Source organism: Lissotriton helveticus, chromosome 1_1 (assembly GCF_964261635.1).
Source record: "Lissotriton helveticus chromosome 1_1, aLisHel1.1, whole genome shotgun sequence".
NCBI lineage: Eukaryota > Metazoa > Chordata > Amphibia > Caudata > Salamandridae > Lissotriton > Lissotriton helveticus.
The window spans coordinates 1110783605-1110810252 of NC_136057.1; the positions used below are offsets into that span (position 1 = coordinate 1110783605).

A 26648-nucleotide genomic window follows, 5' to 3' on the forward strand; every position below is an offset into this window, starting at 1 on the left:
TTACGATTGCGGACGGACTTAAGTACATCCGCCATCGTACAGGTGATTGGGACCGGCCGCCTATATGGCGGCAGTCCCGCAAATGACATTACAATGCGACTGCCACTGTGGCGGTCACATTGTGCATCTTTACCATTGCCGCGGGTGCAGCACTCGCCACAATGGTAAAAATGCATGTCGTGCATTTCCCTGCACTACGTGGCAGGCACCATGCAGTACCTGTCGCCTGGTGCAGGGAACTGTAGGGGGCACCATAGGTGACCCCCAAGAGCAAATTCCACATGCCCCTGTACGAGGGGGGCCCGCAACGGTCCCCAAAGTACATTCCCGCCAGCCTTTCAATGGTGGTTGATCCGCCATAGAGAGGCTGGCGGGATGCAGCATCCAAATCAGGCAGGAGATTTAGGAATTTCTATCTTGATCTACCTTGACGGGGTCAAACCTAAAAGCTTGAGACATCACCCTGAAAAACCACTAGTGATAAAGAGAGAGTCTACTTTGTGAAAAGAAGATGTTCTCTGTAATTAGCTAGAGAGTGCTCTATGGACATCTAAAGTGTGTAGTTATCCTTCTTTTTCAGAAAGTGGATTAGGATAGAAAACAGGCAAGACAATGTCTGAAGAGCAATGAAAAACAGTGGGAACCCTGGGGAGAAATGATGGACAAGAACTTTGTCTGCGAAAAACATTAAGAATGGAGAAGTGCATGAAAGACCCTAAATCCCAGCCTGGAACAGGAAAATGGACTGTCAGACATTTTAGAAAAAAACTCCATGTGGCTAGAGGAATAATAGGTTGGACATCTTCACAGCTGAGTCAAGAAGGAAGCCATAAGCCATCCCTAAGGAAGTCAAGGATTTTTTTAGGGTCACAAGATGTAGTATAACAGCGCCTTTCTTTGCACCATGACTCAATATTGCGCGAATGGCGGCTGTATGTTTTTAAGGTGGAAGGCCTCCAGAATTGCTGAATGCATTCTGCGACCTCAAGGGAACAACCCTATGCCACTAGGCTCCTCCTTTCAAGTGCCAAATCTCCAGACTCCATCACTGTAGGGTGTTGAGACAAAGAATGGGCCTCAGAGGAAATACCCAATGAGGCTGAACCGACAGTTGAAGGAGGAAGTGAGACCAAGGTCTCCTCTTCCGGGCTGGAACTATCAGCAGTCTTCTGCTTCATTCTGCTGTTTTTTTCTGAACCACCCCAGCGATCAGTTGAAAAGATGGAAAGCAATAGAGAAGACTACAAGGCCAGACAAGCAACAGTGTATCTATTGCCCAGGTTTGACTGCAAAGGATAAGGCTGCAGAATTTGAGAAGGAGTGCATTGTCAATTGTGTTAAATAGGTCCAGTCATTAAGGAATGAACATCCTCGTAATTTCTCTGAAGAGAAAAGAGCAAAGACACAGGGATACCGAGGACGGAAATGTCAGACTCAATAGATCTGCAGGCACGTTCTCCTTCCCCGGAAGATAAGCTGCTGGTAGAGAACAGAGATTCTCCTCATCCCTTAGGCTTATCTTTTGGTAAAGGAGAAAAGGGGACAAACACATCCCAACTGGTGATAGATAAAGGACCTGACAATCTGATTGCTCGTCTGTACACAACCCGCTTGGCCCTGCAAGAGTAGTGAAAGAATATTAGTTCTTTGAAAACTAACCCAGTTCTTTCCAATTGGTAGAATTGGGACCTTTCAATTTGCTCCATTTGCACCCCACCCCCTTTTGCTTGCATCTGCCGCAAATATCTTCAGAGTTGCGGGGATTCCCGAGAACCCTCTTTCTAAATGGGCTACGTTTAACCACCAGTGGAGATATTGTAGTACACCCAGAGTCAAAGGAATAAAAGGCTTGTAGTCCTGAGACACAGGGCTTCAGAATATGAGGAGGTGGTGAACTAAGGGATACCGATGTAAACATCCACATGGCAGGTAAGTCAGCGTTGATGCCATTTCTCCTTGAGTCCTGAGCCACATCCTTGCCAAGTCTTGAGTCCTCTTGAGCAGTAATGATAAGTGGGACCCAAACTTCACTCTCCTCTCTTCAAAGAAAAAGGCCTGTTCAAAGTCTGTTCGAAAAAGAGCTCCAATAAACTGGATTGAGTAATATCCCCGGAACGTTTCTTACTGAGGAACCAGAATTATCACAGCTTTGACCAATAAAAGCTGACTCCTCTTTAAAAGAGCCTTTAAGGAGCCAGGGTTTCAAGGAACCAGAGACTAGGGAAATGACCAGGAGAAAGCCTTCTACCTGCAATCTGAAACCTGCAGAGGCCAGGCATCCATCACTGACCTCATCCAGACTTTGTGAAAATAAAAAATACTCCCCCCTACTGCTGAGTCCTTGGCATAGTCGTGCCATTGGTGGTAGAACAGGAGGGTTGGAGGAGGCAGGCTGCAACTGGGATTTGCCTTGGAAGTGATGAGTATTGGACTTCTAAGAAATGGGGCCAAAAGCTCTTCTGCTTCTCCCGAAAGTGCTTACTTGAGCAATACATTTTTTAATTTCGACTGATTTCATGTTTTCCAGTTGTTGACTGAAGACTTTGGATTCAGTGAGGAGAAGCCTTAGATGCACAGATTTCTGGGCCGTATCAGCCTTCCATGAACTCATGCAAGAAAATGAAAGATTTCTATGCTTCTGGGTAGACAGTGGCCATAATTGTTTGGGGAAATATTCAAAGTTGAGCTTGGTAATTAATGTCCGCAAAGAAGAGAGATTAACTCATGTGTAATGAGTAGGAGATGAAAATGGACAATGAGGTAACATGTGTTTTTTTCTTTCTTTGTAAAATGAAGGCGGGGCCTTCGTTACATTTCATCTTTCATTTCCATGACAGACGAATCAATAGAGGGCTATAATGGAAATTGATTTGCCATCCAGCTTTCTTTTTTCCAAAGAAACAAAAACAGGACTGTAATAAAGGTGAGGGAGCTTTATACCCAGGCTTACTGCTTTTTTATATCGATCACAATGACTAGCGCCCTGATTACGAGATGCCCTGAATAAACCCAGCTATTTCCTTCCTCGCCAAGTAGGAGGGTCCTGCTTATTCCATGAGGTGGGAAATGATAGGGAGTACAAGTTTCCATGGAAAACCTATGCTGGAATTGAATGGATTTACCATGTAATCCTCACATTTCTCTCCTGGTATTTCACCTAGTGACTTTACCTGCTTGTAGCAGGTGAAATCTGCAGGTGAAAAACACAGAGTTGCGCTATTTCTGCAAGAATTATAATTCTAAGAGTGGGACCTTCACATGCTCTGATATGTGCCTGGATAGTCCACTAACCCCATGCCATTCATTGGCTGGGACAATACAAAAGTCTAAATTTGAATGAGGCTAACCACGTGAACCTTTGTAGATGTATCTTTCTCAGCACAGGATACTCTCCCAGGTGATAGTGCGCTCTACAAATCTGCACAACATGACATGATATAACATAACATAAAGTTTTTTATTTGGACATGTAACTGAGGAATCACACAACTCTTGCTTCTTGTGAGCCGGAAGCTCTACAGTGTTATAATCAGGTCTAGTGTTTGGGGAATGTATGACAATGTTTGCACAGTAATTCTAGGAGGAAATCACAACATAACTCAATAAAGAGCCATTTTCTCTGAATGCTTTTGGCCAGTTCATGCTTGACTTTTGGGATCTGTGAGCCACCATGTTCGGTAGAGAACTCGATTTTCACTTTAAGAAATTTAGGGCCAGATTACGATCTTGGCAGGTGGAATTCTCCGTTACAAACGTGACGGATGTCCTGTCCGCCAAATTTAAAGTTCCATAGGATATAATGGAATTGTAATTTGGCAGACAGGGTATCCTTCACGTTTGTAATGGAGTAACCCTGTCCGCCAAGATCGTAATCAGGCCCTCAGTTAGAGACACTGAGGCAATCAAGTAGTCTATATTCTCTAGCTTTCTAGAGGTCGTATTTTTTTTTTTTTTTTAAGTTTAGAAAAAAATGTATTGAAAGAAAATGGTCAAAGTTACAAAATAAGACAAAGAAGATAACAGGCAAAAGCATATAACAGGATTCAAAATGGCAATAATATAAGTCATAAAAAGAAACATCAAAATTGGAAAATAGTTATAAGCAAAAGCTGTCAACTGGTATGATACAAAGCAATGAAAGAGGCAGAAATATACACTGTAGATATAAAAAGAATAAAAAGGAAAAACAAAATACCATGTTCGACAAAGCATAGGAAGTCATGGAGGTTTAGGCACTTCTTGTTGTAACGGGGATAAAGACAGAGATCTACGGGCACTTAAATCAAAAAACAGTGTAACAGGAGTCCACAATTCTCTTCTCTTAGTGGCTAAAGTCAAGGGATAAACAAAAGTTGTGTCCAACCTGTGATTGTAACAAACAGCATACCACCAGGCCTGATAAGATAATTTGGTGAAATCTTTCCAGTTTTTTGTTATTTGCTGAAAAGCTACTGCCAATAGTAAATCGATTATTTAACCCTGAAAGTGCAGTGATCTAAAATGGGGGAGACACTCCCCAAAAAAATGTGAGAAAACGAAAAAGAGTGACTGGACGAAAAAATCTTATTAATTTGAGACCACACCTGCACCCAAAAACTGTGAACAAGAGGACAACTGAAAAGCAAATGAAACAGATCAGCACGTGGTAAGGAGCAAGACCAGCATTTGTCAGGAGTATCTGGGAAGTGTTTACTAAGAGTTAGTGGTGAAAACAGTAAGCGGTTATAGATAAAAAACAGTGTTTGAGTTGTATTGGCAGCTCTGGAAGAACTACGTATTTTCATCCACACTTTGTCCCATAAATCAGTAGACCAGGAAGCTTCGAGCTCCCCTTCCCAAGTTTCCTCCAGCACCGTTTTGGCGCGAAGTGGTGAAGGAGTTTGAAGAAAAGAATAGATTTTGGAGGCTTTAGAATGTTTAAGAAGTAGGGAATTCAGTGAAATAGCATCCGAGGACGTTTGATTTGACGAAGGAGATGTTAGAAGATAAGCATTATAAGCATGTTGTAATGCTTGCGTTAACAACAAATATTTAGCACGGAAAGCAGGAGGGAAATTAAAAGAGGTAGCGGCTAACGGAAAGGAGATAGTCTGATTATGATGGAAAAGTTGACGCACCCAGATAAGGCCACGTGATCTCCAGGATTTCCAGAAAATCGGCTTATTATTGATTAAAATTGATGTATTGTGCCAAATGGGTTGGTCAAGAAAAGAGGTGTTAGATAAGCAAGGAAGGATTTTGGAAGTGTACTTAAGAATGGGAGTAGATAAAGACAGAAGTCTACAAGAAAACATAAGATATTCTTGGAAGGAGAAGGGAGAGATAAAAGATTGTTCCAAGGTCAACCAGAGGGGAGAAGATGATGGGGAATCGTCAATCCAATGCGAGGCTTGATTCAAAAGAAAGGATTTATGATAGGTGGAAAAATTCAGAAAATTCACCCCACCTTCTCGTTTAGGACGCATAAGTTTGGATAAGGACATGCGGGACTTTTTACGCCCCAACAAAAAGGAAGATAAAAGAGAATTAATTTTCTTGAAATATTTCAAGGGGATAGCGAGAGGTATATTGGATATTGTAAATAAAACAATAGGAGCGAGCATCATCTTGATGGTGTCTAATCGCCCCCACCACGATAAATATAAAGGATGCCACTTGTTAGTAAGATTAGTTAACTTTTGTATGCAATCATCCATACATTTATTGATTGTACCTGAGAGAGAAGACTGAAAATTAAGGCCTAAATATTTAATAGAATTAGGGCTCCAAGTAAAACCAGAAGCAGAGAAGTCATCCTTGAAAGTGACTTTAGTAAGTGGTAAAATTTCGCACTTATCTTTGTTTAATTTGTAGCCAGATACTTGAGCAAAAGAGTGAACTTCATCTAGAAACGCAGGAAGGGAAGAACCAGGTTGGGAAAGGAATACTAACACATCGTCAGCATATGCTGCCATCTTAAGATCAGATTTGTGGAAATGAAACCCATGTATATTGTCATTCTGTCGGATTCTCAAAAGGAAGGGTTCTAAAGCGAGATTAAATAAAAAAGGAGAAAGTGGGCAACCCTGTCTAACCCCTCTACTTAGGTAAAAAATAAAAAGACAAACCACCATTCGCCGAAATTGCTGCTCTAGGACGAGAATATAGAAAAGAAATTAGGGAGGATATTTTTGAACCAAACCCAAACCACTTCAAAGTATGGAACAAATATGGCCACTCAACCCGATCAAAAGCTTTCTCCGCATCTAAAGCTATAGCAGCGAAGGGATGAGAATAACGGGAGGATTTGGAGAGGGTGTCAAAGAATAACCTAGTATTATCCGACAGCATTCTACCTTTTACAAAACCGGATTGTTCTTTACCTAGAAGCTCAGGTAGGAAAGTTTCTAATCGCAAAGCTAATGCCTTTGAAAAAATGTTATAATCGATATTTACTAAAGAGATGGGTCTATAATTTTTACAGTGCTGCGGATCTTTACCCGGCTTCGGGATAATGCAGATAAGAGCGTCAGAGAAAGATACAGAAGCGGCACCGGTCTGAAGAAAAGTAGAGAGAAGAATATGTAGTTTGGAGATAAGCAACTTTGAGAAATAGGAAAAGAATTCAACAGTAAAGCCATCAGGGCCCGGAGCTTTGCCATGTTGGAGAGAATTAAGAGCCTGAAGGAGATCTTTCTGGGTAAGGTCCGATTCCAAAGAGAAAAGATCCGGAGGAGTGTCGAAAGGAGAAGAAATATTGGACAAAAATTGAGAAATGGATTGTTCAGATGAAGAGGACTCTGAGGAATATAATGTTTCATAAAACCGTAAGAATTCCTGTAGGATATCATCACTCTTGTGCTTTAGAGACCCGTCAGAACCATAAATAGATTCAATATTGACTTTGTTTTGTTTTACCTTAAGATAATTAGCCAACAACTTCCCAGCCTTATTTTGTCCACCATAAAACTTGGCGCTAGACTTTAAGAGAAAGTTGGAGGCATTATATGTGGAATCTTTATTAAACTGGAGTTTAATCGCTATAAGATTATTCAGACAGTCTTTAGACTTGGAAGTGTAATATTGGTGTTCTAATTGTTTAATCTTGGATAGGAGGTCATTCGTTTCTTGTTGGGCTTTGTTACGCTTACGAGAGACATAGCTGATAATGAAATCTCTAGCCGACGCCTTGAAAGCGTCCTAAACTACAGGGAATTGGACTTCATCCGAATGATTGAACAAGAAATATTCGTTGAAAAAGGAAGTAAATGAAGAGACAAATTGAGCGTCCAGTAGAAGAGCATTATTAAAACACAATTTTTTAGCGGAAGTAGGCTTATGAAATACATCTAAAACAATAGAAACTGGGGCATGATCTGAAATTAAAATTGAGCCAATATCAGAAGAGATAAGGGACTGAGTGAGGGGATGAGAAATAAAAAAATAGTCTAATCTAGATTGAGTTTGATGAGGAGGTGAAAAAAAGGAATATTCTCGTAAAGTGGGATTACAGAGGCGCCATGCGTCACTAAGTTTGTATTGTGCAATGAGGTGAATAAAGGATTTGTGTGATTTATGTGGAGTGTATGTACAAGCTGAATGTCTATCCAAAAAAGGGTCAAAAACTTCATTACAGTCACCCACAAGGATGAAGTTGTCAACATAATGGTGAGTAATGAGCGGCGCTAAGGAATTCAAGAAAGAGGCATCACCACTCGTTGGAGCATAAACTTTAAAATAGAAATTGGGACATCATCTAGATTGAAAGTAACTAACACCCATTTACCCGAAGTGTCTGCAAAGGGGTTTATTGACTTAATTGGAAGAGATTTACGAAATAGGATCAAAACACCATTACGCTTACCATCACCTGGGGAAAAATACACCTCACCTACCCAACCTCTCTTTAATTTAGCAGATTCGTCTGCTGAAAGATGTGACTCCTGTATACAAGCTATATCTGCGTTAAGTTTAGCCAGGTGGGAAAGGACTCTCTGTCTTTTTATTGGTGAATGCAAACCTATAACATTCCAAGATAAGAATTTCAAAGGCATACATTTATTTCAGGATCATATAACAAAGAACCAGTTGAGAAGCAAATGCGAAAAATAAAACCATTTAAAGCATGGAAACATGTTGATATGCAATACAAAAAATAAGCATGCGGAAATCCATGAAAGGAAGAAGATTAAGAACAGTAAGAAAAGAAACTGAGAGGAAGAAGAAGAAGAAGAATATTGGAGCAATAAGAGGATACATAAAAGAAAATAAACCAGGAAGAAGTCAAAGGAAAGTTGAAAGCCTGAAGAATACAAAGAAAAGAAGGAACGAAATATGAGAACAAAATAGCAATATGAGAAGAACAAAAAACTTACATAACGTTGAATACAAACAAGGGGGAGGGAGAGGATGGAGGTCACATAGAACATTGACGGATTTTAACCTCCAAACGGAATGCGGGGAAGGAAGTCGACTTGAACGGACTCCAAGAACATGAGGGTAGGTGAGACCATGGAGAGAGATATCTGTATAGAAGGGGAAAAGAGGACAAGGTTAAACAATAAACTTTTAAAGGTCAATAGAAACAAGCAACTGGAAGAAACCATTTGAACATAACCAGCACGTATATCAATAATAAACAGAGTTTAAATGCAATAATAAAAGAGAGGCATGCTAAACACACTTAATGAGAGCTAGATGAAGCATCAGTATCCATTTTGTTATCACTACGGGAGTACAGAAAACTCTTTAGTTTCAACGGATCATCTTAAGTAGTAGTTTTGTTGTTGAATGTAACCTTAAAAAGGCATGGATGGAAGAGTCCATATCTCGCTCCCATAGAACGTAGCTGCGGTCTGAGTGAAAGAAATACCTTATGCCTGTCGGCAGTGGACTTTGCATAATCCTGAGAGAAGAATAACTGATTACCAGACCAGGTGATTCGAGGGAGAGCTTTAGCCGCTGATAGAACTGTGAGTAAGTCTGTATACTCAAGAAAGTAGATGATGATTCCTCTTGGCCTTTTAGTAGTGGAAGCAGAGACCCCTGAAGGAGGGGGGCCTAAGCGATGCGCTCTTTGTATATTAAGAATGGTGGAATCCGGTAGTTGAAGAACCTTTGGTAGGAAGGATTTGAAAAAGGTGAGGGCATCAGGCCCTTCTGAAGTTTCCGCAAGGCCATAAATGCGTAGATTATTTCTCCTGCTCCTATTTTCCAAATTTTCAATTTGCTTGTGGAGTGCAGAGACTTGAGCACATAGCGGATCAACCTTGGCAACAGAAGAAGTAAGAGTGTCAACATTTTGTTCCAGAAGGGTTACACGCTCATCAATGGTAGACCACTTGTCAGATAGAACCTGAAGAGAAGATTTTGTTTCCTCAAGAGTAGACTTAGTTTCTTCCATAAAAGGGCGCAGGGCCCTAATTTCCTCCAAGAGAATATCCATTGTTACTGTTGAACTTTGTTTAGGAGGAGAGGGTGGGTCCTTTTTCAGTCTTTTAATTGAACTTTTCGTAGTACTGCTCGTTTGTTGAGTCGAAGAAGAAGAGGAACCTTTGGATGAGGCATCAAGGGAGTCATCCATTTCTAGACACTGATACCTAGAACTCGTATGAAGGAGGAACTTAAGTGGAGTAGACGAGGGCTTACGAAGTTCCTTAATAATTCTGCCCATGGGTTAAATAGAACATGCAACCAGAATACCATACAATATAATCTAATAGGTACATGAGCTCATAAGACTGTCTGGCATGGATAGAAAACCAAACAAAAATAAAACAGGAATACAGTCATGTACATGAGCCACTAGATCAATCATGAGGCACACAAAAACAGTAGGGTAATGACAAAGATTTATTCATCATAAAACCATATGATGCATTATAAAACCTCAACAATTCTAACCTGCATGGAAAAAGAGAAAATGCTTGAAGAAGAAATACATATCAATATAAGCGCTATCAATGAAGAGTAGATAGTGAAACAAGGACAAAGTATATGCAATGGTAGAATGACAAGGAGGGTCAGTGAGAAACTGCGTCAGCGTGAATAAGACAAAAGACTACAGCAAATTGAAACTGTGGCAGCCATTACAAAACTGCTAGGGTGAAAATATCCATCAGCAGAGTTACAAAATGGTGAGCGCAATTGTAAGAATCAGTTCCACAGTTTTTGTTGAAGGTACAGCATTCAGTGGCCCAAAGAGCAAAAATACAATAAAAAACTTACAGCGTTTGTCTCTGAGGAAGGATAGTGGCAGAAGAAATAAGGCAACATTCATAGAGCTTGTAGGCTGCGTCAGCGCTGTACCAGGAACATTTTATTATGAGAGGGAGAACTCTCCAGAGCGGTATAAAGGCACATGTAGCAGAAGCCCAGGCAAACTCAAAGTTCAAACGGGCAAATCTATATAACGTGCAGCAGGGTAAGAAATTCAATAAAAAGATAGAGCTGCAAAACTGAAAGATGACGGAAAGTCGTTAGGAGCAAAGCTCCGTCAGCGATGCCAAAGATGTTGTCCGTGGTGCCAGAAAACAGCGCTGCACTCACATGCCACATCAAGCCTGCAGCAAATTTAAATACTGGTAGCCGTTACAGCACTCCTGGGGTTAAAATCACCAACAGCAAAATCGCAAGATGGCTGGCGCAACTGTAGAATTCAGTCCCACAGTCTTTGCTGAAGGGAAAGTGTGCTGTGGTCCAAGGGGCAGACATACAATTAAGGCTACCAGCGCTCATCTATGAAGGAGGATGGTGGCAGAGGAAGTAAGCTGACAGTCATAGAACCATTAGGCTGCGGCAGCGCTGTGACAGGAATATTTATTTTTGCGAGGGAAAGCCCTCCATAGCGGTAAAAAGGCACAGTAGCAAAAGCCCAGTCAGCTTCAGAGTACTAGCGGGCACAAGTAGGCGACTTGCAGAAGGGTGACTAACTTGAAGGGGAAAGCGAACTACAAGGCTCAAGAACCGCGGGAAGCCGCTAGGAGCGAAGCTCCACCAGCGGTGTCGCAAGATGGCGTCCGTGGCGCCGGGAAACAGCGCTGCACTCACTTGCCTCATTAGTCCTCGAAAACGATGCAGCAGAGCCACCAAAATTGTCCTGCAGAGTCACTGCCTCATCCAGCGACGAAACCCATGGTCTCCCCGGTCAAAGACCCTCGAAAGAAGTCACGTTGAGCACCTCACTCCCCACGCCTCCCGGAGAGCTATAAAGGAACCGCCATCGTCGTCGGGCGCTAGCCACGCCCCCCCTAGAGGTCGTATTTTGAATCCAGTGAACAGTGACATTGGAAATGTGCTGGTTTTCTCCTTGTCAGGGTAAATCCTTTCTGTGCTCCAAATGCAATATAAATTACGACATTGAAACCAGTTCAAAGATGATCTGGTCATGCCGATAAACCTACCTTGTGTAATGAGTGTAGTTATCAAATCCCATATAATTAATATCTCTTTGATGTTTCAGATCAGTTTCACCCTTAACAGGACCTATTTTTAAAGTAAATAACTTCATGCTTTTTGTCCCTCTCATTAATGGAACCAACATTATGTAGACATCGAAAATACATTTTATTCTGATTTTCAACTGGACATAAATGTACCTTTAAAGGCATAAAAATGAGATATCTGCGTGAAGTCCTAGAAAAGAACATCTGAAAACGATAGTACAAACCAATTAAGTTACAATGATGTGCAAATAGGTGGTTTTCTCCAAAGGTTTATACATTTCCTACATTGTTTTCAAATGTGATATGAATTGCTTGTCTATTCTAGTGCTTGGAACTAGACAGACAGCCCTGCGGTCCAACTGCCAGATTTCAAAACCTGCGGTTGGAGCACAAGCGGTCAGAGGGGAGACCGTCCCCAGGATCATAGATACCAACGGGCGGCTGTCGAATCGCAATCCCTGAATGGTGGTGGGGCAGAGGCAGGTTCCGTCGTCAATATTACAATGTCCCTTTCCCACATCCTTTTCGTGCCGGTCCGACCGCCATGAAAAGGCTGTCAGGAAGGGACTTTAGGGGCCCCAAACAGAGCCTCCGTCCCTTGTGGGCTATTGCAAATTGGCCCTAGGGGCACATGTAGTGACCCCACTCATATCCATGCACCGTGTGCCATGTGGTGCAATTCACACAGTGCATGGGTGTGCACAAAGTGCTCTTTACACAGCGGTTTGTGCTGCAACCCTTTTTCTGGCTGCTGCACAAGCCGCTGAGTAAAAGAGCACTTTCTGACCGCCAGCACGCCAGTCCCATCCTAATTCAGCGGTCAGACCACTGACTGCTCGTCAGGCGGTCTCCTGACCGCCGCGATAGCAGTCAGTGGTCCGACAGCTGACATTGTTATGAAGGCAAAAATGGCTGTAAATATAGAGGTCCTAGTGAGATTTATGTCGGTTTAGAAAACAGAATTTAAATAACATGAAACATTTGCATTTTTTTTACAGAAAGCACAGTTCAACTGGGATCCAGAAACAGTGGGGCTCATCCACGGCTCATTTTTCTGGGGATATATTGTGACTCAGATCCCAGGAGGGTTTATCTCAAACAAGCTAGCAGCTAACAGGTAAGAAAATTGGAAAAACAATTTGATGCATCTTATGAGACGAAGTTGCCTAGCTAGTGCCGCGCCATCCTACGTTTAGGATACCATGGCTACGAGGTGAAAGGTAGGGTAGAAGCAAAAGCCCCAGTTGTCACAATTGAGATCAGGTGACTTCAGAGTGACCGACGTGATACCTCAAGTGAAGCACACACCTACAATTTAGAGAACAGATGGTGCATCTTACTTAGTAAGGCACACTGGCACAACGCAGAGTCGTGCCCGTTTTTTCTGCGTCTGGGGCGTCTAAAGTTCAGACATGGAACTCGAAATTTCTGGGAGTAATGCATGGACTTATGACAAAACAAGTTGGACACAGTGAGCAGAGATTGCTTCTCTTTGTTTCAGATTTGTTTAAATGCGCTGTGGTATTTCATGTAGATGGACCCTAAAAGTAAAGAAAGGTTCAGTGCAATATTAGAGTCTAATGGCACGCACTGAGTCACAGAGTCCAGGGTCTCACTGAGGCACGGCCTCAATCCAGGGTCCTTCTGGACCCTCAGGAGGGCGGCCAGGGTAAACGCGGCTTGCTACATACTGTAGAAGCATGGTACTGAATGGCACCCTGGCTCCATGCCCTCACCCTTTCCTTGCCCTCCAGTAACTCCCTGTGAGATCCAGCCAGGATGCAAATACTAACTTCCATGATAAGTGCTCAACAAGATGGGATGTTGTCTACTTTGTAGGCTGCAGGATGGCCTGTAGCTTTTCTGAGTGCACTGATTTTAGAGAGTATTGAAATCGGGGGTTGTATTCACAAAGCATTCTGCAGCCCTGAAATACACTTATGATTGAAAAAGTACTAGTTAAGATTGAAGTTTACACATTTTGATAAAACAATTATGCAAAATAATACATTTAATACCTTTCTATGTAGCATTTAAGACCACAGTTTCTGGGTCTGAAGAAATACAAGGGCAATGTTATATAATGTGAGCAATGCAAGTGCTAACTTAAGAGAGTTATATTTTACCATCTTTAGGACTGGTAAATAGTTGTTTGTCGCAGAAACGTTGAAGGAACATTGTCATTGTGCTTTTGAATTGAAGTATAGTAGCATGTGTTGACATATCTTAAGTAATCAACACAACACAACACACTAACTTAACAAAGGAGAAGAACAACACAAGAAAACATAAGAGGGCACAATATAACAAAACATTCAAAACAGAATGCAGTACAACAACCACAATAAATGTAATGTAATAATGCAGCACAAAAATACAACAGTACAAACAACACACCATCACTAGTGTAACAAAATGGCATCTAAGAAATATGCACACACATTGGTGGCATACATTACTACCTCAAAAAATTAGCTTACATAATGCTGTGGTGAAGGTGTTTGTTTGTGCAAACACTGCCTTGAAATAGTGCCAGGGAAAAATATTTTGTGTTCTGGCCCCAAATGTTTGACATCAGTAAAGAACACAAAGTGACATATGGCTTTTCTTGGTGAGGGTTGTTTCTGTGGAAGCATAGTGTATTTGTCATTGGTGGAGCCACTACAAAGTTGTCTCCAAACCAGGAATTTAAGGTAATTTAAGACTGAAAAGGTTTTTATACTCCAAAAAACTAATAAAAAAACATCTCAAAATTGCCCCTCTTCATATCTAGATTTTCATATATCTGTACGAATACAGAAATACAAATCCTGTTACAAATACATCAATGTATTACAGTGCACATCATATTCATCTAGTCGGAACTTTGCATTGTGAAACAGTGTTCTGGAGAACATGTTTTCACAGCCTTCAGATGGTGTTGGATCTATATGCTTCACCATCCACAGGTCTAGTAATTTCATGGATTCATGGGGGCAAAACGCCTGTGATACTTTTGAAGCAAGATTTACAACAGCTAAAACAATACATAAAAAATATTCCCTAATCATGTATATTTTTCAACCCATCTCAATTTCCGGGAGTGCCTGGTTTGGGGACAACATTGTAGTAGCTTGATGGTTTAACCTGGTCCGTGAGTAAATAAGGGGCAGCTCATATATGTTTCATTGGTGGATTTACTCTTTGAAATTTGGTGCTCTTCATTTATGAATAACTAATTATTTTCTTACCCTACCCCTGTTTTAGTAATTCATTAATTTTATCAGAAATATTAATTTTATTTGTGCTTTTTTTGTCTTTGCTCCGACACACATGTATGCATTTGCAACATTTTTGTTTCAATTTATTTGTAAGTATTTTTTGCACTCTGAATCAGATTTCCAAGTATTCGGGTTCCGTACATCCTCTGCTTAATCTGCGCATGTATCCCCAGCTGGCCACTGGCAGTGTTGAATTTCAACTCCATTGAAGATATAAAGTAACTGTTAAGATCTTGTGGGAGTATTTGGTTTTTCATCAGATCTCTTCTCACCCATACTTTGGGAATTTTTCATAATTCGCAGAGATCCCTCGACTCCAGAGGTTTGATACAGCGGTAATTTCACGATAATTTCTCAATACAAATCCTCATCTACCTCAATTTTACCGCTGAAAAGGTATTGGGCCCTTGACACGATATATTATCTTCAGGAGACTTTACATAAACATGAACAGTCAAAAATGCGATTATTATTTAAGCCAATAAAGAGAGTTGGTGAGTATTTTAAAGGGTTTTATTTTCTAGTAAAGAAAAAAATAAGGTTTTCTCTAACCCTTCATTCATTAGTTAAATATCAATCAGGTTACAGAATTTGGAAATCAGGAAAAATAGCATAAATACAGAACTTATTACAGCATGCCTATAAGCATCACATGTAGAAAAGAGTTTCTAAGAAAAGAATGAGTCTTGCAAGGCTAATCAATAATTAATAATTTGCAAAAATATCCCATAAAGAGAAATAGATGCATAAGATGAATAAATCCTTTAAAAAACTAGTTAATTAATCAAAGCATAAACTTAGAATTTTAGCATCTGGTTCTAAACCCTTTCTATCTGTTGTTCTTCTGCCCTGGTCTCTGATTTAGGAGTAAGACAGCCTGCCCTTCACAAGTCCATAGAGGAATGTGATCTGCCTTGCCAAAAATGTGCAAGGACTTCTCTAAACAAATATGAGCAAGAAACTCCCCGCTCTCCTCGGACGCAATCTCCTCCCAGGCTGCAGCAATCTTTCTCGTACCTAACCCATATGATGTCTGGTCTAATCTGTTCCTTCTCAAAAGCTCATACGCCCCCCTAAAGCCTAAGAGTCTAAAGCCTTGAAGCCAAAAAGCAAACCACGCCTCCAAAGAGGTCATTATTTATACTCTAATTCTTGGCAGACTACACAAAAATGTTTCAGTTTCAGTAAAGCTTGTACCTGATTGGTTAGCCTAGATGGCATGAGGGTCTCACCATCCTGATCTCATTACAAATTCCAAACCATACCAGTTTTAACAAAAGAAGCGTTAATGATTAATACATGTATATGTTTTAGCAACATTTACTTGGAAAAATGTTTAGTCTTTTCTTTCCTTCCTTCCTGTCACATCGCACGCAGGAAGGATTCTTTAACTAACACTGGTACATTGGCACGGTCACAAGAATTTACAGTTCAGAGTGCCCTTGACTCCTTCTGTACTTGAGACAAGCTAGTATAATCTGCGCATGCTCTCATCTTTTTAATGCAATTCACAGCCATGCTGGATTCACAGGCAGCCATTTTATCTTAGGCCCCAAAACAAAACAAACACAAAAATAATATTAATTTAGAAAATAAACCCCATTATGTTTTTCCATACTAGCACACTATATGTGATTACCTAGCAAAGCTATTAGTTTAAAGCAGCTTTTCTTATTATTTGTGCTCAACATGCAAAAATAAAAATGTGCAACATAGCATAAACATGCACTAGTGTAAATTTTCAAAGCGCAAACATTTAATACATACTCATAGCAACATGCTTTAATGTTTTAGATAGCTTTTCATGCAACAAGCGTTTTGCCCCACGTGTAGTGTTAGGTGCATTGCTAATTAACACACATTATAAAATCAGGTGTAATAAACTGAAATATTTTTTTTCTACATATGCAACAAAGCCAAAGTCTTTTAAGACAGGAATAGTGAATGTAGATTGCAAGGAAAATGAGCTGGGAAGAGAGAACACATTCTATAGTTTTCTCTACACTGCAAAAACACATATTAATTCAGCACAATCATTTCAGACTGACTAGGCCTCATTTCATGTCTTATGTGCTATGTGTTTTCACTAGCACCAAAATGTGCATCATTTTAAATGCAGTCTGTCTGAAGCACAAATATAAAGCAATGCCTGACTCCAGATGAAATCTGCGCTCCATCAGGTTTGACTTTCAAAGTACATTAAGATAGTTTTGTAATCTTTTCAAGAGATTCTTCTCATCTTACTCAAATTGTTAGATACCTCTCCAGTAGTGAAACAATTAACTTGGTCTCCCATCTGATCCTCATCTAACGCATACATGGCATCAGAATCCAAGGACACACACTCTGATTCATCTGCTCCGTCCTGACTGGAAGGACCTAATCAGTCAACCTGTCACTTTAGACCTCGGGGACTGCAACCTCATCTGCGGAGTTCTGCAAGGCTCCTCCCTGAGCCCGATCCTCTTCAATGCATACATGATCCCTGTAACCAGCATCATTCGCTTTCACGATATCAACGTCCTCTGCTACGCCAGTGATACACAACTCATTCTCACCATCACAATCAAGACGGTCAGTACCCGGTTCCATCTGCTTTCACAACTTTCCAGAAATCTCTGCACATCTGGACTCTTACTTGCACACATCAAACACACATATAGAAAACCAGATTTGGTGATCCAGCCTTCTACAGTGCTCCTATAGTATTAACATAGCATAGCATCACATAACATGACACCGCATAACTTAACATAACACAGCTCCAAATAAGGTTACTAGTTAGAGTCTACTGCAGAGTCTTTATGAATTTCAGGTTCTATTTGTGCTTCTTTATGCCCGACATTGAAATGAAAAAAACTTTCTCTCTTAGGTACTCCTCTGGCTTTTTTTGTATAACGTATTTCCTTTTGCTAACTTTCTTGCTTGAAGTTTGTCTCTGCCAACTCAAGCATGTGCACCTTTAAATATGCCTTTGCAAATTTTCATTACATGTAACAATGGGCAATTGCTTTTGCCACAGAGATCTGGGTGTGACCTGCATGCCACAAACCTTGGGATTCTTCTGTTGGGGCACAAGTTGATTCTCCTCCTCTAGTCCTCAAAAGGTAAATTAATGTTAAAATATCAGGCAGATTTTCTGGCCCGCACCAAGCCGAAGCAAGATTAGGTAGACCTACTTGACAACTATACATTTTGTCTGAAAGGTAGGTTGGGTTGGGGAAGATCACACTCAAACCTGCAACACATTTCACATTTGCTGGTAAGAAAAAGTAGTGAGTTGTTATGTTTGCCCCATCAATCTGTGAATAAACAGCAGAGCACAGATTCCAATCCCGTAAAAGAGCTCTGGAAATGTTAACGTCTGCTGCTTGAGCCTGTATGTAACTTTCAGATCAGAGGCAAAAACGTTTTCTTTTGAACAAAGTTAGTCCTAAGGAAAATAATGGTTTCTGTTTCTCTTAAAGTTGAGGTAAAATGGGGGCAGGAGGGATTGCCTAGTGTAGAGAATGCAGCGTAGCAAACATGGACATGGTATGAATGAAATAAAATTAGTAAACCTTTCAGCCAACAAGCTCCCTTGTAAGAAGGCGAGGGATTCAGGAAGGATAGCCGAATGGTTACTGCAAGGCTTTTGAAGAGGAAAGCTGCATAAAGTATAGATGACATCGTTTTAGGAGGCCTTACAAAAATGTTTGCAAAATTGTGTGAAGAACTTGAACCACCAGCAGAATAACATAACAATACATTATGTAACATAACATAATATAACTTCACATAAAATAACATATCGTAATATAACATAACTTCACATAACATAACATATCATGTTCCTCTGGCTATTTTTACATTTCATCTTTCCTTTTGCTAGTTTTCCTTCTTGAGGTTTGTCTCTGTCAACTCAAGCATGTGGACCTGGAAGTATGCTTTTGCAAATTTTAATATAATGTAACAATGGGTTAATGCTCTTGCAGCAGAGATCTGGGTGTGACCTGCAGGCCACAAACCTTGGAATTCTTCCATTCTTCTGTTGGGGCACAAGCTGATTATCCTCCTCTATTCATCAAATAATACAGGAATGTTAAAGTATCAGGCAGATTGAATCATCTGGATCTGTGCTTGCCAAACATTTTAGAACCACAACCCAATTTTTAGAACAACAAAGTTTACCGACCCATCTCGCTTTAACGGACATGAAGTGGGGTAAATTTTAACAAAAATGCCATACTCTTTAAATTTTTTTGTTTTCTCTCTAACAGCAATTGTTTGTAAATGTCACAACCTTGACAACGCCCTTCAATATATCTTTATTTGACTGAGGCCAAGATATTGATCTGCCCTAATAGTGGCAGATGGTGAACTGCACTGGAGCTGAAACACTTTTTAGAGTGGGGTGCTGGTATGTGTCATCAGTTCATTCAAATCACAAGGCTTCTGAAAAATCTTGGTGTTTATACCAGTGTGTATATATATGTCTATCTATATATATATATTTTATACCGTGAGCAAGGCCTTTGGCCGAAAAGCGTCGGGGTCCTCTTGGTTAATGAATAAATAATTAATGACCTGCAAACCCTGAGTGCAACGTATCTTTGTTTCTAAAATTGACTAAGGCCATGGCTCTGCCTCACGTTTGTACCCGCTGTCAAGCGCTCTGGCTGTGGGTCTAATTGGTGGAAAAAAAAAAATATATATATATATATACACACACACACACACCGAGGGATTAAGGGCCCGATTATGAGTTTGGCAGGTTATCAGCCTGCCGAACTAAGGGTGGCGTGGTGAGAACCGCCGCAGTGGTGGTACGACCATCGCATTACAAGTGCAGGGTCCCACCTCCACAGAACCGCAGCAATCACCAGGGAACTGTGATTCCTCGGCAGTGGCAGGGCATTCTGGCCCAGCAATATGCTGGCTGTGCCGCTGCGGCACCGCCAAGGATATTATGAGTTTCCTCACAGCCATAGTTTTCATGCCATTCTCCCTGCCATGACAACTGCAGCGGTAAGGAAACTAAGGGAGTCCTACAGGGCCTCCCTGCTGCTATTGGGCCAGGGGTGCATACAGGGTCATGCATCCCCAGTTCCTGCTCGGCATGGACTTTACAGTTCATGACATGCAGGAACATGATTTGAGCTCCCATTGCGGTGCCTTTCGAACAGGCACTGCCGTAGGACCACCAAAGCACCACCCACCACATAACGAATTAACTTGTAATCTGGTGGGCGGTGTGCGGACAAGTTTGGTTTATTTGGGGGCGGGCAGTGGTGTGGTGGCCCACACCACCAAACTCATAACAGACCCTAGGTTTTTTGTGTAGAGCCATGCTGGGACTCAAGATAGGCCACATTTCTCAATGTATGTGTGAAAGTCACACTCAAGTGTGATGACTGTGTATGATCATGGAAAGAAATCCCATTCTCTGTTAAAATGGTTTTGTAAAATAAAAAAACACAGCAGCAAAAATACTGTAAGGTCCACCCGAGTCTTGCTTGGGAATACAGGCAAGGGTATGTTTTATAACTGGACTTAGGGACATAGTAAAGCACCTATGTACCAGTGGTGCTGGAACAATTTTTGGAGCAGGGGTGCTGAAATCAATGTTATATTACTAAATTCAAAGGATTTGTTAAAAAATCCTAGCTCCACACAAGTGTAGTAATTGTATTAAGCAGGAGATTAGTAAGGGTGTAGTATATAGCTAGTGGTGCAGTTTGGAGCACATTGTCACAAATATATCACTAAAGTACCATCCAGTAGTGCACTGCCATTTGTAAACATCACATTTTCCATTGAAATTGCCACTGAATGTGCAGAGATTTACAGTTTTACTGATAAAACTATATAGATGGGGACTTGTTGGATATACTTTAACAACGAAAACTTGAAGGTCTAGAAAACTGAGTAAGCAAAACTGCCACTAGAGAGATACAATAAACAGCTACCACTTGTGGTGAAGAACCATCAGGTACTTAGATAAGTCCTATCAGCCCACCCATATGGCGGAGCATCGTCATTTAGGACCTCTTGAACAGGGTCTGTGTGTCCAAGCCCAGAAGTAGTGGCTTAATGTCACTAGACCACCGTTCAGAGGATAGATGTATCCTCACCGCAAGTGGTGCTGATGGAGTGCAGTACTCAAAAAAGAATATATGTGTAGTGGTGATTAAGATGACGGTCAAGGCAAAAACATTTTTTTTTATTGGTATCCACCTTGACGTCAGGTTTAAAAACAGTGTAATGACAGTGTGAAAATATCACTGTACAGTATGCTTGTGAGTTTTTAGGCCAACATGTTTCTGCCGTTTTGGTGGAGATTCACCGGCATTCTTCAGGGCCAGGCTGGAAATATAGCTACTGCAAAATACACCTTAGTAAGTGTCAAAAAAACTAGAAAAATCATTAATCAGAAAAAACTATTTCTGAAATAAATGGGTGTGGCCAACTTGACCACCCTACCGTGTCCTCGTGAATTACTTTGTAACGAGGAGTCCTTCCCCAGCTCTGTGAGGGAAGAAGGCCTCACCTCACCCGGCAAAGGCTCGGATAATGAGGCCGCGCTCTGTCCGTCGGTACCTCCAGGAGTGTTCCTAAGCGGGGCCTCATTATCCGAGCCGTTGCCGGGTGAGGTGAGGCCTTCTTCCCACACAGAGCTGGGGAAGGACTCCTCGTTACACAGTAATTCACGAGGACACGGTAGGGTGGTCAAGTTGGCCACACCCATTTATTTCAGAAATAGTTTTTCTGATTAATGATTTTTCTAGTTTTTTTGACACTTACTAAGGTGTATTTTGCAGTAGCTATATTTCCAGCCTGGCCCTGAAGAATGCCGGTGAATCTCCACCAAAACGGCAGAAACATGTTGGCCTAAAAACTCACAAGCATACTGTACAGTGATATTTTCACACTGTCATTACACTGTTTTTAAACCTGACGTCAAGGTGGATACCAATAAAAAAAAATTTTTTTTGCCTTGACTGTCATCTTAATCACCACTACACATATATTCTTTTTTGAGCACTGCACTCCATCAGCACCACTTGCGGTGAGGATACATCTATCCTCTGAACGGTGGTCTAGTGACATTAAGCCACTACTTCTGGGCTTGGACACACAGACCCTGTTCAAGAGGTCCTAAATGACGATGCTCCGCCATATGGGTGGGCTGATAGGACTTATCTAAGTACCTGATGGTTCTTCACCACAAGTGGTAGCTGTTTATTGTATCTCTCTAGTGGCAGTTGTTCTTACTCAGCTTTCTAGACCTTCAAGTTTTCGTTGTTAAAGTATAGTTTGTAAGGGGTATTAGCTTGAATGGTCGGTAAACACAGTCCCCTAGACCCTCCTTTTGAAAGTTGTTTTTCCAGACTTGTTGGATATGACTTGGGACTGTGGAGTGGCTCATGAGTTCTAGTGAAAGGTATTCAGACTAGTAAGGGAGTGGGACTCAGGAGGCACTGCGGTGTAAGTACTATTTTTCCAGCTGCACCGCGAGAGCGCGGGTAGCTTCAGCGTTGGGCAATATTGTTTTAGAGTCCCAGTGGGGGCTCAGGGCACGGCAGTGCCAAAGGCCATTCTTCACAGCTGCACCGTAGAAGTGAGGGCGGCTGGAAAGATGAGGGCATTTTTCTTTTCTTGGGAATGAAGGAGTGAGATACACTCCTCTGCCCCAGCGCATTACGCACCATGTTTTCGCTGCCGTGAGAGCCCTGACATTTGGGACAGAGGGCATTTGTGCCCCAGAGAAAGGCCAGATGGTCTGGGGGCAGGTTTGGTACCTGTGATTACCAGGAGGGTGCAAGGCCCTAAAGGAAGGTGATGTATGCACCTAGGGAGTGTCACTAAGGTGTCCTCCTAATTGTGATTTATGCATAGTGTGTTTTATGCCTAATGTGATGCAGACATAATGCGGTTATGTTGCTAGTGCTTATGCTGAGTACAGTATTTTACCAGTGGTTAATGGTTGTGTTATTTTTGCTACTTGTGCTTTGTGATGGTTCTGACAGTGGCCCGATTGGCCCTGTCATGTATATAATCCCCTGTAAATTATGACCTGGTACCAGTTGGCACAGTGTACATGTGTGATAATGATTCTAATGTGTTTTGGATAATACAAAGGTATTTTTGATATAACCTTGTGTGAAGTCTCTTTTGTGGTGTGCCTAGTGTGTTGCTGCTGTGTGTGTGTGTGTTGCACAAACGCTTTACACATTGCCTCTGGGATAAGCCTGACTGCTCGTGCCAAGCTACCAAGGGGGTGAGCAGGGGTTATCTTCAGCATGTAACTTCCTTGCCCTGACTAGAGTCGTGTTTTTTTTCTGGCTTAGGCGCAAGCCCTACCCAACCAGAAATCCCATTTCTGACAGGGATCAAAAAGTTTGATATGGGCTTCTGTATCAGCGAATGATGGATCAATTAAATGAAGAACCAACAAAGTTTTAGACTGTGGTAAACTGGGGAAGGATTTCATATCTACCTGCAGAACAAACACAAAATAAAGTGAACAGTCTATACAGAGAACCTTGACATAAAAAAAAGATGATATAATTTCACAATGGGTTGGTAGGCCTCTGTGATTTAATTAATGAAAGAACAGGTAATATTGTGGTGTTTGTAAGCAAATTGAAACACCGACAGACTCCTAGATATCTCAATATGAAATCAAGCAACAGCTATGTTATTGGTTATGGACAGGTTTCCTAAAATGTTTTTTTTTCTGGGTGGATTATGTCACTTCTCCAATGAAACAAGCATTGCTATTTTTGTAGTAAATGGTGTGATAGACACATAAAAACATTACAGGGGTATCACAATTATTTTTCTGTCAACAGGTGTCTGGATAATCTGAAAGATCAGCCTGTACTCAGTGGTGTAACACAGGGCCCTGAAGCTCCTGTGGTGCAGGGGAGGCCCCAACCCTCGGGGAGCCCCACCAACCCTTCAGAGGGCCCGCATTCAGCCCAAGGCCAATGACTATCTATGAGATATGGGAGACCAAGGGGCCCACATCATATTCTGCAGGGGTCCATCATTTTGCGTTACACCACTGCAAGTCCTGGATGGATTTATTTATGTTTATAGTTAACCACTGTCAACAACTCGAGGTATCATTCCAACCAATTCCAACTCATCATTCTTTTGCTCACAATGCCACCTCAGAATAGACCCATCCATGGGCATATTCATCTTTTCCTATGCCATTAGGAACAGTCCAGCCCAAACTGCAAAGCCAGGTCCTCTCTGAACCGGAACTCAAGCAACCCGAGACTGGATTTGGCTGGATTGGGCTTTTTCACACTTTTGTAGCTTTGGTACAAAACCTATATTTTTTCTGTGGCCTTTTTTCTGTTGTGTAGTCCAATCTCTATTTTTCCAGATGTTGTTATTAATGTAAAATGCACACTTTAAATGCATTTTAATGATTAACTGGTGTTATGCAGTGCTGCACTACAGATACGTCAGAGATAACAAAACTTAGAAAACATTACACAGGAGTTATAATTGTGTTAATTATTTTGTATGTAACATATATACACAAGTCACAGATATATGCTGTAAAAGTGCCCTGTAATCTATTATCCTAAACTAGTAAATTAAATTTCCCATTACACTAAAACATACAAAGGTTCAAGGAGAGGAAAAGGCTGGCACTACAATATTTACAACCATGCTTGGACTCAGCGATGCATGCACTCATATTGGGCTCCCACATGCTAACTCAAACAAACGAATGCACACATCCACAAACATACTCATGCCAGCAGTCACACATACACACACAAACACATTTCATAATTACAGTAAAACTCCACTATTACTTTTGAAGATAAGAATATCAATGACTCCCTTATTCAGATCCTGGCAGGAAGTCTGCCAGCCTCCCAGGTCAGCATGGTCATAGTGGCATGTTCCAACGAGTTCCTGACACCAGCGAACTGAAACATAAGAAGGCACCTCAAAAATAACTTATTCTTCTTCCCTTGGGCTTCTCTTGTAATAGACAATTACCTAGGTAATAGTATAATGATGGGTTTACCAAAATAGGCCCATGCTGTTAGCACTGTAAAAGGAATGGTTTTCTTTCACTGAATAGGTCAATGAATGTTGGCTTCCTGGTATTAGGCTCTAATCACTCTAGCATGATTTGCTGAATGCAGACAGTTATGTGTCCTTCAGCAGGAAGTCTCTGTTCAACAATTGCCACCACTGAGCCTTGAGAAAATGCCATGCAATAACCCCATAATGCTTGCCGCTGTGGAGGATGTTAGCAAGCGTCAAAGAGCAAATGCAACTGAGACAAAAGAAATGAGATTTAGGAAAGGTTCCGAATTACGTATCGACTGCACTGTCTTGGCTTGCTACCCTGGACACCTGTAACTGGGTGTGCATGGTGCAGACCAGTAAAGTGTGCACACATACAATAAAATATAGATTGTAGTGATCCTCTTATAGTACTGTGCATGACTCCACCTGTCTGTGGGGAAATGCTTGGGAGCCCCTTGAACCCCAGTACATCCCTCCCAAGTGTCCCCCCACAGGGTGCCCACTGACTTCACTACTTCATATGTGATGCACTGTCAGTGTTCTTCCCAACAACTACCTTGGCCCTGTGCCTCTGTCTGTAACACGGCGCAGGTTCAAAGATGTACCCCCATTTGCATGAGACTATTTCTCAAATAAGTGAGAAAATGCCACCGTGGGGTGGCACCAGAGAACGTTTTGTGCTATTGTGATCCTTATTACAAAAAGGGTCCCACAAGCATTTGCAGAGTGTTCTGTAATAACAAGGTGCCTAGGATGGTGTAAGCAGATGCAAATGCCCGATGAGTATCTGGGACACTATATGTCTTAAAAAAAGAACCTTGGAAGCTGGGCAGTCCCTTTGAGAAGAATATAAGGAAATGGTTGGAAGTCAGGAAAGAAATGAAAGCGCAAAGCAATGTGCTCCAAGCCTTATGTAGAACGCCTGGCGGGAGGTCACAGAACAGAGACATTTGAGAAGTTCATTTGTAAGTGAGCTTCAAAATCAGTCTTTTGGCTGGCTACCATGTGGCTTTAATTCTCAGCTGAAGCAATAGGATGTAAGAAAACTTGCAGGAGAGTAGACTTTGTGTTTTTTTATGTAACTTGATGCAATGTAGTATCCTAATTGTGCCTGTTATGATTCTGTGTAACTGTTTTTCTCCCACAGGGTATTTGGAGCAGCTATTTTCTTGACAGCAACATTGAATATGTTAATTCCCTCTGCAGCGCGTGTTCATTATGGATGTGTAATGTGTGTGCGAATTCTACAAGGCCTTGTGGAGGTACACAGTGATTATTTTCATATCAATGCATTTTTTTGCGTTTCATTTATCACTGCCTTTGGAAACAATCCTAAACTTCAGTTCTTAATGTGTGGCGGTGTTTGCATTCAGTGGGCGGGACTCGTTTTTGGGAATTAGGACTCATTTTTTAGGTTTTGCCTGCACAGCGCATGAAATCTATTGTATTGAATAGAAATCTTAAATGGGGCTGACATCCCGCCCTTTCAATTAACTGGTTCACGTACTTGCCACTTACTTTCCCATTTCTATTGGCTGTAGCATACTATTTCCTGTTGTTCCTCGTGTGTTTCTCTTATCAGTCTCCTGAGGCATAATTACTGTTTTCATCCACGTTAGAGGAACTTTTTTTAAGGTTTTGCCTTCACAGCGCTTGCTCTGTGCTTGTTTACCTAATCTCCCCGTGGATGCACACATTTCAAGTGTGTTTGTTTTAACCCGTTGGCTGCTGCTGTCGGCCAACGGCAGTAGCGAGCACTACCTCGGTAGTGCTGCGCACGTCCATATGCCGATGCGGCCCTGGAGGTTCTTAGAACGTTCCGCACTGGCGCAGAACGTTGAGCGCAGCCAACGGGTTAATTTCATGCCTTCACTCCATGTGAGTCTACATTTGCAATAAAAGTATTCCATTGTTTATG

General features: G+C 41.5%; 1 protein-coding gene across 1 annotated transcript in view; it reads left to right on the forward strand.

Annotated features, from left to right (window-relative positions):
* LOC144763537 (vesicular glutamate transporter 3-like) overlaps window positions 1-26648 on the forward strand; it is a 311868-nt gene that overhangs the window by 72139 nt on the left and 213081 nt on the right. Inside the window, exons 4-5 of the mRNA XM_078649214.1 lie at window positions 12422-12540; window positions 25878-25992. Of these exons, the coding sequence (XP_078505340.1) occupies window positions 12422-12540; window positions 25878-25992 (234 nt within the window). The remainder of the gene's footprint in view (window positions 1-12421; window positions 12541-25877; window positions 25993-26648) is intronic.